The sequence below is a fragment of the Microcaecilia unicolor genome, chromosome 3 (genome assembly GCF_901765095.1).
Source record: "Microcaecilia unicolor chromosome 3, aMicUni1.1, whole genome shotgun sequence".
NCBI lineage: Eukaryota > Metazoa > Chordata > Amphibia > Gymnophiona > Siphonopidae > Microcaecilia > Microcaecilia unicolor.
The window spans coordinates 302,157,611-302,169,782 of record NC_044033.1 but is presented as its reverse complement, the minus strand read 5'-3'; the positions used below and the strand labels follow the sequence as shown (position 1 = coordinate 302,169,782).

Below are 12,172 nucleotides of genomic sequence, written 5' to 3'. Positions count from 1 at the left end.
ATTCCATGCTACTAATCCCAGGGCAATCAGTTGCTTTCCCATGTCTGTCTCAATAGCAAACTGTAGACTTTTTCTCCAAGAATTTGTCCAAACCTTTTTTTAAACCAAGGTACGCTAACCGCTGTTACTACATGCTCTGGCAAAGAGTTCCAGAGCTTTACTATTCGTTTAGTGAAAAAATATTTCCTCCTATTTATTTTAAACTAGTAAAAAAGACCCGTTTCTCAAACAAATGAAACGGGTGCTAGCAAGGTTATCATGTAATGGCAATTATGTTTTTAAGGGAACTGTTAGGAGAGAGAGTATGTGAGACAGAGAGACTGTGTGTGTGTGATAGTGAGAGAGAGAGAGAGTGTGTGTGTGCCTCATACAGTAGCTGACAGCAGGAACGGGACCATTCTGACACCATCAAAGCTTTGCTCTCAGTATCTCTATTATTAAAACAGCTCTGTTAAACCTGTTATCTTCCCCTCCTCCCCTTTGCTTGTTCAACTTCAGAGACCGAAACCTACTTCCCCTCCCCTTTCCTTTAACCCTGGAGGCTGGCTGATGTCAGCCTCTTAAAGATGTTACGAACCCAGGCAGCCAGACGGAGGTGCAAATTATTATATAGGAAGTATTTCCATCTAACTTGAGTGTCCCCTAGTCTTTGTACTTTTGGAATGAGTAAAAAAAGATCAATTTACTTCTACTCATTCTACACCACTCTGGATTTGTAGACCTCAGTCATATCTCCCCTCATCCGTCTCTTTTCCAAAGCTGAAGAGCCCCACCCTTTCCTCATATGAGAGGAGTTACATCCCCTTTATCATTTTGGTCGCTCTCCTTTGAACCTTTTCTAATTCTGCTATATCATTTTTGAGATACAACGACCAGAACTGTATGCAATACTCAAGGTGCAGTCACACCATGGAGCGATACAGAGGCATTATAGCATTTTCGGTCTTATTCACCATCCCTTTCCCAGTGGCGTTCCTAGGGTGGCTGACACCCGGGGTGGATCGCCAATGTGCGCCCCCCCCCCCTGGGTGCAGCGTGACCCCCACCCCCCCCCCCCCCCGGCGAAAGGGCGGACGGACACACCTGCTTTGGGGGGGGGGGGGGGGTCGCGCGCCTGTCGGCATCGCTCGTTCCCTGCTCCCTCTGCCCCGGAAGTAACCTGTTCGGGGCAGAAGGAGCAGGGAACGAGCGTTGGTGACAGACGCGCAGCACCCCTCCAGAGGCGTGCACCCCCGCACCCCCCCCCCCCCCCCCCCTTGGTACGCCACTGCCCTTTCCTAATAATTCCTAGCACCCTGTTTGCTTTTTTTGGCTGCCATGAAACACTGAGTTTTTCTTGAGTGCTGATCTCCATGGTGGACCCTAGCATCAAGTAGCTGTGAATCGGATTATTCTTTCAAATGTGCATCATCTCGCATTTATCCACATTCAATTTCATCTGCCATTTGGATGCCCAGTCTTTCAATTTCCTAAGGTCTTCCTGCAGTATTTCATAGTCCGCACGTGTTTTAACAACCTTGAATAGTTTTGTATCATCTGCAATTTTAATCACCTCACTCGCTGTTCTGATTTCCATATAATTTATAAATGTTAAATAGCACCAGTCCCAATACAGATCCCTGCGACACGCCACTGTCCACTCTCCTCCATTGAGAGAAATGACCATTTAACCCTACCCTCTGTTTTCTGTCCCAATAACCAATTCCTAATCCACACAATAACCTTGCCTCCTATCCCATAGCTCTTTAATTTTCTCAGGAGTCTCTCATGAGGAACTTTATCAAAAGCTTTCTGAAAATCTAGATACACTACATCAACCAGCTCACCTTTATCCACATGTTTATTCATGCCTTCAAAGAAATTAATCAAATTGGTGAGGCAAGACTTCCCTTGGCTGTGAACCCATGCTGACTCTGTACTGCCACTACTTATTTATGTAGTGCTACTAGATGTACGTAGCACTGTATGCTGAACGTGTAAGAGACATTCCCTGCTCAACAGAGCTTACAATCTGATCAAGACAGAAACAGGACAAATAAGGGAATTACTAAAGATGAGAATTATAAAACAGACATGGGTACTATACAAGTGAATACAAGTTAGGAGTTAAAAGCAGCCTTAAAAAAGGTGAGCTTTTACCCTAGATCTGAAAATGGCCAGAGCTGGAGTTTGACATGCTTATTCAGGAAGTCTGCTCCAGACATATGATTCAGCAAGATAAAAAGAAAGGAGTCTGGAGTTAGCAGTGGAGGAGAAGGGTACAGATAAGAGAGATTCAACCAATAAATGTTCAGGGGGAGACGTGTAAGGAGAGGTAAGAGTGGAAGGGAGAGAGGTACTTAAGAGCTGCAGAATGAATACACTTTTAAGTCCATAAGAGAAGTTTGAATTGTATGTGGAAACGGATAGGGAGCAAATTAAGTGACTTGAGAGGGCTAATATGAGCATAGTGATATAAGTGGGATATAAGTTGTGCAGCAAAGTTTTGAACAGATTGGAGAGAGATGGCTTAGTGGGAGACCTGTGCAAAGCAAGTCACAGTAGTCTTAAGTGAGAGTTGATAAGAGTGTGGATAAGGGTTTTAGTAGTGTGCTAAGAAAGTAAGGGATGAAATTTTGGTGAAGTTATAGAGAAAGAAACGACACGACAGGTTTTAGCAGTCTGTTGGATATGTGCAGAAAAAGAGAGAGGAGTCAAAGATGACCTCAAGGTTACGAGCTGATGAGACAGGGAGGTTGAGAGTTATCCACAGAGATAGAGAATGGGGGAAGAGGAGAGGTGGTTTTAGCGGGAAAGATAAGTAGCTCCAGTGCTTTTTTTGGTAGGAAAAAAAGGTACTGTATGTGTACGGGCAGGGCCACCACTTATGGCTCTGCCCCTATGGTAGCCACACCCTTATACCAACCATGGCGCATATCATTGAAAATATTATACCAGTATAGGAGAAAAAAATAACTTGAATTTTTTCATTATAAATAATTTCTGTAAGATGTTACAGCTCCAGTATACCCAGTGCAAAATAAGATTACAGATTTAAATTCTCAAATTAGACATTCCAAACACTAAAATGAAAATAAAATTATATTTTCTACCTTTGTTGTCTAGTGACTTTGTTTTTCTAATCATGTCTGTCCCAGTCTCTGATTCTGCTGCTTTCTTTCTGTTCCCTTAACTCTGTTTCCAGGGATTCCTTTCCATTTATTTCTTTACTTTCCTCCTTTCTTCTTCATTTCTTGCTCTACATCCATAGGTAAAAGCTGGGTCCTCCGCAGACTTGACTGGAGGAGGTATAGAGTGGATCCAGTTTTTGCCTATTTTCTCCATCCATGTGCAGTTTTTCTCCTCTTTTCTCTTTCCCTCATCTCCGTCAGTATGCATCTCCTTCCTATTCTTCCCTCCCCTCGATCCATATGCACCTCCTGTCCTTCCTGTCTCTTCCCTCTCATCCATCCATGTTCATCTCACTTCCTCTCTCTTCCCTCCCCTCCATCCATGTTCGTCTCCCTTCTTCTCTCTTCCCTCCCCTCCATCCATGTTCGTCTCCCTTCCTCTCTCTTCTCTTCCCTCCCCTCCATCCATGTTTGTCTCCCTTCCTCTCTCTTCTCTCCCCTCCATCCATGTCTGTCTCACTTTCCTCTCTCTTCCCTCCCCTCCATCCATGTTTGTCTCCCTTCCTCTCTCTTCTCTCCCCTCCAATTCTCCTTTTCCCCCGTATCCTCCCCCGGCCATGTCCAGTGACTCGCCCCAGCCTCCACCTGCCCGCCCTCAGCTCACCAACTTTCCGTTCTGCCCCCTGCAAATCTAATATTTACCGAAGTCACCGCGCGAACCGGCGGTAGTAACAAGCAAACAAGCAAACAAGCAAGCAAGCAAGCAAGCAAGCAAGCAAGCAGGCTGGCTGGCTGGCTCGCCTCCTCGTCGTTTCCCTGCCCTCTCAGCACAGCGTCCTGCCTTCATCGCTTCCCTGCCCTCTCAGCGTCCCGCCTTCCTCTGATGTAATTTCCTTTCCACGAGGGCGGGACACCAACCTTTGAGGCACACCAACTGACAGTGGAATAGAAGTGGAGGAGGATCCACCAGAGCATACACTAAAAGTGTGATGGGAGAGATAAGAGGAAACCAAGAAAGAACAGAGCCTTGAAATCCAAGTGAGGACAGCATATCAAGGGAGTAGATGGTGTCTAAGAACTGCACACAGTACTTAAGGTGTAGTGCACCATGGAAATTTTAATAAACAGAATTTTTGTTTAACCTTTTTTTTTTGTTTTGTTTAAATAAATAATTAACCTCAAAGGGAAAAGTCACTCAGAATCCAAAATAATAATCCCAAAATCGTACATAAACTTTTGAATTTAAGCCACAGACAGCATGTTTAGTGGTTTAAATTCAAAAGTATATGTATGATTTTGGGATCAACCTTTTTTATTACTATTTTAAACATTTTAAGTGAGAATAAAACTTAAATATAGTTTTCATATGGAGAAAGGTGAAAGCAGATCTTTGAGTAACATGGATTTTGTGTACTCTTCATTGTTGCAGGCAATACTTAAAACAAGAAAGTTTGGACAAGAAAGGGAAGGAATTCAACACTAATGGTTGGCTGTTGACCTGTAAAAGAAGCCAGGTAGGTTCTCACATATGATGCTAGCAGTTTGTTAAAGCTGTTCCCTACTCTTGCATAGTCTTCAAAGAACACATGTAAAAGACTTTGTGAGAACTGTCAGTGGGTTTGCAAACTGTGAAAAGCTGTAAAAGTTGAGTTCTTCTGTGTATGCTAGTGCATGAATCTATTTGTTAAAATACCTGCTATGACTGAATTTTGCTATTCAGCCCAGTGCGGTAGGTATATTTTTGAAAAGCCTTTGTCATGCACCTGATTGTCAGGTACTGCATGGGGTTTCTAATAGTTTATCACAATTGAGCAGTTCAGATTTTGGATAGGTTGTATTATACTAGTAAAAAAAGGCCCGTTTCTGACACAAATGAAACAGGCGCTAGCAAGGTTTTCCTCGGAGTGTGTATGTTTGAGAGAGTGTATGTGAGTGACTCTGTGAGAGAGAGAGTGAATGTGCGAGTGTGTGTGTGTGATAGAGGGAGAGTGAGACTGGGTGCGAGTGTGTGTGTGAGAATGAGAGGGTGTTCCAGGGTTCCGCCCCCTCCATCCCAGTGCCAGGGTCCGTCCCCTCCCTCCTAGTTTCAGGGTCATTTCCCCCCTCCCTCCGAGTTTCAGGGTCGTTTCCTCCCTCCCTCCCTCCCTCCGAGTTTCAGGGTCGTTTCCTCCCTCCCTCCCTCCCTCCCTCCGAGTTTCAGGGTCGTTTCCTCCCTCCCTTCCTCCCTCCGAGTTTCAGGGTCGTTTCCTCCCTCCCTCCGAGTTTCAGGGTCGTTTCCTCCCTCACTCTCTCTTCCCCATCCCAATTCAGCATCTCCCTTCTGTCACCCTACTCCCACCATGTCTATCAACCCTTCTCTCCCTGAGCAAGCATATTTCCTTTCTTTCCATCCTTCCTTGATCCAGTATCTCCTGTCTTCCCTATCCTCTCTACTCCTCTATCCAGCATCTTCCCCTTGACCAGTGGCATAGTAAGGGTGGGGCGGTCCGACCCGGGTGCACCCTGCTTGAGGGGGTGTCGGCTCCGCTGGTTCCCTGCTCCCGCTGCCCAGAACAGGTTATTTCCTGACGTCAGTGGCGTCAGGCAGGCTCAAGCCTTTTTTCTTTTTTTTTTTTTTTTTTTTTTTTTTTGTTGCTGTCAAGCTGTATGGCAGTTTGGGGAGGGGGGGGTTGGATCAGCTGTGAGGCATGTTTTGTTTTGTTTTTTTACCCTGAGTTCTGTTGTTGACGTCACAATGCATTTGCTGACGTCAGCCTGTGCTACGGAGCCTAGCAGACCAACTCCGAAGAAGTCACGAACACAGCAAGACAGAATGTTGGAGGTGATAATTATATAGGATTAACAACTTGCAGCATCAACTGTGCACATAGTGAGTAGTGTCAAAGGATCTAAAATGTGTTGATGCCTGTCTGGAGATAATGTGCAAATCTGAGAGGATCCTAAATATAATGTATAAATACATCAAATGCTAATATAAAGGCACAGTATTGGTTTTGGTAATGAGTATCCATTATGTCCTGTATCAGACACTTACAAGAGCAGCTGAACTATAAGTCCCATTTGTACAGAATTAATAGAAAAAAAACAGTTTTGAAAATTCTGTATTTGTGCAGACTAACATTTAATGTTTTATTATTGTAACAGCCTGCATTTTCAGTTGACTTCTGAATGTCTAATACTGCATTTTAAAGCATCATTTGTTTTTGGTTTTGTTTTGTTTTTTTACAAAGGAAATCCCTCAGCAGATGAATGGAAGTGACTGTGGGATGTTTGCCTGCAAGTATGCTGATTACATTACCAAAGATAAACCTGTCACGTTTACCCAGGTAAAGAGAGATTAAGCTCACAGTTTGAAGTGGGACTAGGGAGATGCAGCAGATCAAGGGGGTGGGAGGAACCAGATACAAAAAGAAGGAAGATCAAGACCTACGACATGCTTGTGGGGGAAGGCAAGACATCCTTAAAGGCAATAAGTGAAACCACAGTATGGAGGTGAAGTAATAATTGAGGGAATTGGAGGAAGCGGGGGAGGGGGAGAAAATAAATAAAGGAAATAGTAGTTCTGGAAAAATAGTATTATGATGAATGAGGGACAGCTGATGTGAAGCCAGAACATCCAAAAAGTGGAGTAGCTGCCTAATGTTTAGTGCAATGGGGGATCAGGTTTGATTCCCACTGGAGCTCCTTGTGACTCTGGGCAAGTCACTTAACCCTCCGTTGCCCCAGGTACTACTACTACTACTTAACATTTCTAGAGCGCTACTAAATTGTTCTATCGCCTATCGTTTCCCCACTGTAACTTCACATGGTTTCCACGCCCTCACGATTTTTGACTTGACTTTGTCTTCCCATAACTCCTCACAATGTAACCCATAATCGTATTGTAACAATGTATTTCCATCCTTCACAAGGTATTGTAAGCCACACTGAGCCCGCAAATAGGTGGGAAAATGTGGGATACAATGCAATAAATAAATAAATACTAGGGTTACGCAGCGCTGTACAAATTAACAAAGAAGGACGGTCCCTGCTCAAAGGAGCTTACAATCTAATGGACGAAATGTCAAGTTGGGGCAGTCTAGATTTCCTGAGTAGAGGTGTAGTGGTTAGGTGCCGAAGGCGACATTGAAGAGGTGGGCTTTGAGCAATGATTTGAAGATGGGCAGGGAGGGGGCCTGGCGTATGGGCTCAGGGAGTTTGTTCCAAGCATGGGGTGAGGTGAGGCAGAAAGGGCGGAGCCTGGAGTTGGCGGTGGTGGAGAAGGGTACATAAGTACATAAGTAATGCCATACTGGGAAAAGACCAAGGGTCCATCGAGCCTAGCATCCTGTCCATGACAACAGCCAATCCAGGCCAAGGGCACCTGGCAAGCTTCCCAAACGTACAAACATTCTATACATGTTATTCCTGGAATTGTGGATTTTTCCCAAGTCCATTTAGTAGCGGTTTATGGACTTGTCCTTTAGGAAACTGTCCAACCCCTTTTTAAACTCTGCTAAGCTAACCGCCTTCACCACGTTCTCCGGCAACGAATTCCACAGTTTAATTATGCGTTGGGTGAAGAAACATTTTCTCCAATTTGTTTTAAATTTACTACACTGTAGTTTCATCGCATGCCCCCTAGTCCTAGTATTTTTGGAAAGCGTGAACAGACGCTTCACATCCACCTGTTCCACTCTTCTCGTTATTTTATATACCTCTATCATGTCTCCCCTCAGCTGTCTCTTCTCCAAGCTGAATAGTTGGTGCTAAATACATTGCCATATATACATCCTGTGCAACGAGCACCGCCGAGGCCACCAACCTGGGCAAAAGACAAAAGTGAAAGTGAAAAAGACCCTGTCGAAGAATCTGTGGTTGAGAAAAACTCACGCCTGCATGAATATCCACTGGATCCCCCAGAAACCATTTTCCTAATTTGACTTGACATGTTAGTTCTTAGATTAACGTAACCTAAAAGTGACCTATGAACTGATAGGAGGGATTTGTCTTGAGAGCGGAGGTTACGGGTAGGAACGTAAAGGGAGATGAGGGTAGAGAGGTAAGGAGGGGCTGCAGATCGAGTACAAAATAAGTACCTTTGTATAATTATGTATACTGATTTCATTATAACCACAGTTTTGAACATGTATTTTAACACTTCTTAATTTTCTTTCTAGCAACACATGCCGTACTTTCGGAGGAAGATGGTGTGGGAGATTCTTCACCAAAAGCTGTTCTGATTTCACAGTGCCAAAGTCCAGACTCTAGGCATTGAGAGGCTGGTCATACTAACGGTGCAATCAAGAAGTACTTGCACACAAGCACTGAATGAAAAGACGTTTCCTGTGTTGATATTCTTGTTAGAAAATGGACCAGCACAGATGCCAGCCAGCATTTGTTGTATATATGGCTCTATCTTCAATCTCATAGCAGATTTAATTTAATCCCTTTTTCTTTCCCCATGTTTAAATTAATTTTGATCCATTTATCAACCAATAAATTGGTTCTTGTTACAGGACTTAGAAATGACAAGGCTATTCCTTTTTATGAACTGTGCAGACAGGTGACATTTATGTAGGAATTTTTTTAATCCAATACAAGAATAGGGGAATCTGCTAATAGCAAATGAGGTGGCTACATGGGAAATTGCCATGTCCAGTGCAGCATGATAAAAATAAAATGGGGATCATGTGGGTCATGAATGGAAATTGTTAGCAATTTGTACCAGTATCTGTCTTACCCTGCCTAAATAAAATAATAAAATTAGTAATTCAGCACTTAAATGGTAACCGTATCTAGAGTCGTCTGTTTTACAAACACTGGAGGGGTGAGGGAAAAAAAATTTTCTGTACTTCTGAAATAGCATAGTCAACACAACTACTACTTCAGCACTCATCGATGGTGGGCCATACAAAAGCACAATCACTGAAATCCCCACCCAAAAGCATATATGGATATAATCTGAAACCAAGGGATATACATTTCCAGCTTCTAGTCATGTTATTAAAAACTCATTTATATTTTTTATATCAACGCAAAATTGGTTTATAAAGCACTGGTGGTAGTAAACTCATAGCCAGGAAAGCAATACCTTTAAAAAAAAAAATGGGCAGCTTTGCAGTTTTCCTAATGTTTCTAGCCAGTCCACTCTTTGAATTTTTTTTTTTTTTTTTAATGTGCTAGAGTTCAGTTTGATAGTCAAACTATAAATCCTCTTGTACTGGTTTTTTTTAAAGTAGTTGTGAAAAAGGATTAGATAAGCAGTGTTCTGTTTTTGTTTGGGGGTATTTTTCCCAGTCAATATATTTTGTAATTTGTTCTGCCCTGTAATGGCAAAAGGAAGCAAGTACTTCAGTAAAAAAAAAAATAGGCACTTGCTTCCTTTTGCCATATATTTTATATGTGTCAAGTATATTTATATGTGGAAAACTGTGGTGTAGGCCCAGGATGGGGCCAGGTGGACAGGAGCCCACTTAATTTAGGTTCAGCCTCACCTAGTGGCGGCACATATCCTCAGTGTGGCTGGCAGAGACCCTCAAGCCTCACTAGTTGAAGACATCCTCCGCTGGAAGCTCCAGGTCTTGTCAAAACTAGAGAAGTCAGCAGCACATCTACATCCTCCAATGCCTGCAACTCCCATGCATGCTTAGTTACTGTGCAAGAATTGACTATGCATGGGAGATACAGGTGTCAGCGAATGGAAGCATGCCACCGACTTCCCCAGTATTCACATGGCCAGTGGAGGGGGGTCTCCTGTCATTTCAATCCTATGGAGGGAATCCTCAGGTGGCGGGCTTGGGGATCCCTGCCAACTGAGATATTTTTAACGCTGGGCATGGGGTAGAAAGGAAATGTTTGAGCCCACCCCAGGGACCACCCAGAAATTCACCTCTAGCTATGCTGTTGGTGGAAAGATTGTTCTAAAATTGTGCTCAGGTATACATATACAAGAAAAAGAAGAACACTGCAAGATTACTCTTTTGTGTGATCTGAATGTGTTTCAAAGAGTGTCTTTTGGGTGGAAATGGGACAGAGTTATGATATATGCATTCATACTTTACATATGTAGATGTATAAAGCACACACTCACATTTACACCTTTGGAACAGGTGTAAATTTGTGTCACATTTACACCTTTGGAGCAAGTGTAAATTTGTGTGAAAGCATTTGTATGCTAGTATAGGGTCGTTGTACAAGCCTGAAAGCACATAGACTGCTATGTTGCCTTTATAAAATATGGCAAATAAATAGTCCCAAAAATGCATGTAAGGAATATAACAAAACTACAGATGACATGCCCTCATATTCCTTTAATAGAATAAAACTGAAAATAGAGAGGACCAACAGATGAGGGCAGGAGCCACCCTACAATACAACCCCCCAAAATCCTCATTGGACACAATTATGTGCACAATAATTGAACCAAACTCGATTTTATTAGTGTCCAAATAAGTCACTTATCTTGTATGACACATTCCAAAATGCTCAAGAGTTCTACTGCTGTTAACACAGTACCATGTTTCGAGCTACAGCTCTTCAGGGAATCCACCTCAAAATACTTGGCTGCAAAGTTTTGATGACTGCTTATTCACAATGCTGCTGTACACCGCTCGATTAAAATAGAATAATTGAATCATGGTTAGTATGTTGGAGTTCTACATACAAGATAATTGACTTAAAACTTAAATTATATTGAATTTGGATACTTTGTCAAAATAGGGTTTGGGCACTATAAGCACAGCAATTGGACCAATGAGGATTTTAGGGCTTAAGGAGCTGTTTTCTTCTACATATATTGTAGGATGGCTTTTGCCCTCATTTGATGGTCCTTTCTGTTTTCATTTTTATTGTATTACAGGACCTTTTTTGGAGAGCTTGTGATCTATAGGTGCCTTTATAAAATAGGTGCCTTCTTTGGATGTTTCACATGGGTGCCCTGTTATGAAATTACCTCCTAAAACAGGGGTGGACAATCATGATCCTCGAGGACCACAATCCAAATTTCCAGAATAGATATGCATGAGATCTATTGTATACTGTGGAAGCAGTACATTCAAATCAATCTCATGCATATTTGTTGTGGAAATCTTGAAAACCTGACTAGGTTGGAACTCTGACTCTAGTTGTCCACTCCTGTGGACCTAAAAACAAGAAGGTATGTGATTCTAGATATTGCTCCTTTTCACAGGAACATAAGTAAGTGCAGTACTCAAATTAAAAACTGTTTTTCTTGAATTTGTATTCTTTACATGAGAGAGTAAAATTAGAAATTGTCATTTTATATTTTATAAAGATTTTCAAAGATTTTATACGTTTCCCTTGGAGCTGTAAACTAGCATTTATACAGAAATTTGTCTGTCTTGATTGTGTTCTCTACATGTGGTTTATACTGATACCTTTTGTAATGTTTTGTTGGAGATTTTAGTGAGTTTGTCTAATCTAAGATGGTTTGGCTATATTGCAGTTGATGGCTCATTTTATTTACTGGGAGTCTGGTTTAAGCTAGTAAATTGCAATTTAAATAAAGATCATTTAAATCTGTAAACTGCTTATAGCTTGTTATTTCAAATCTTTTTTTTCACTAATTTCCAGGATATGATATAGCTGAAGAGAAACTCTCAGGGGGAAAAAAACTTCAAATGATATTTGGTGAGATTTGCACAAGATACTCACACGAGACTGTCTATAAGTAACAAAGATTGACGAGGGCAAAAGACAAGGAATGCGATATTTAGCTCCTAAGCACAAATGCTCATAGCCAAGGATATAAAATTTCAGACATACAAGTCTTCTTAATGGAGTAGGCAGGTTACAGAGCTGACGTTCAGTGAGTTCCATAAATTGGATACAGCCATACCAGGCTATAATATATTCAGAAAAGATAGAAAGAAAAGGTGGAAGAATAGCATTTTATGTAAAGAATAACATTAATACAAACATGGAGTTAAGGAGATAACCTAGTATTGTTGAAATGGAGAAATGTGCTATGTACGTTGCAATGATCAGCAGACCTAGGTCACAGATGATAACTGGATAGAGAACCAATCGCCGATATACATAATTTTGCACTGGAACAGAAG

General features: G+C 42.0%; 1 protein-coding gene across 15 annotated transcripts in view; it reads left to right on the top strand.

Moving 5' to 3' along the window:
• The window catches only part of SENP1 (SUMO specific peptidase 1), a 347,559-nt gene extending 335,946 nt beyond the window's left edge, over positions 1 to 11,613 (top strand). For 13 of the 15 annotated variants that reach the window (XM_030198243.1, XM_030198250.1, XM_030198244.1 and 10 more), the window contains 3 exons: positions 4,540 to 4,624; positions 6,341 to 6,436; positions 8,270 to 11,613. In XM_030198243.1, the coding sequence (XP_030054103.1) occupies positions 4,540 to 4,624; positions 6,341 to 6,436; positions 8,270 to 8,332 (244 nt within the window). In that variant the 3' untranslated portion in view covers positions 8,333 to 11,613. Of the gene's footprint in view, positions 1 to 4,539; positions 4,625 to 6,340; positions 6,437 to 8,269 lie in introns of those variants that run through there. The other 2 variants (XM_030198255.1, XM_030198254.1) reach the window with 1 other exon arrangement.
• The last annotated feature ends 559 nt before the right edge of the window (positions 11,614 to 12,172 follow it).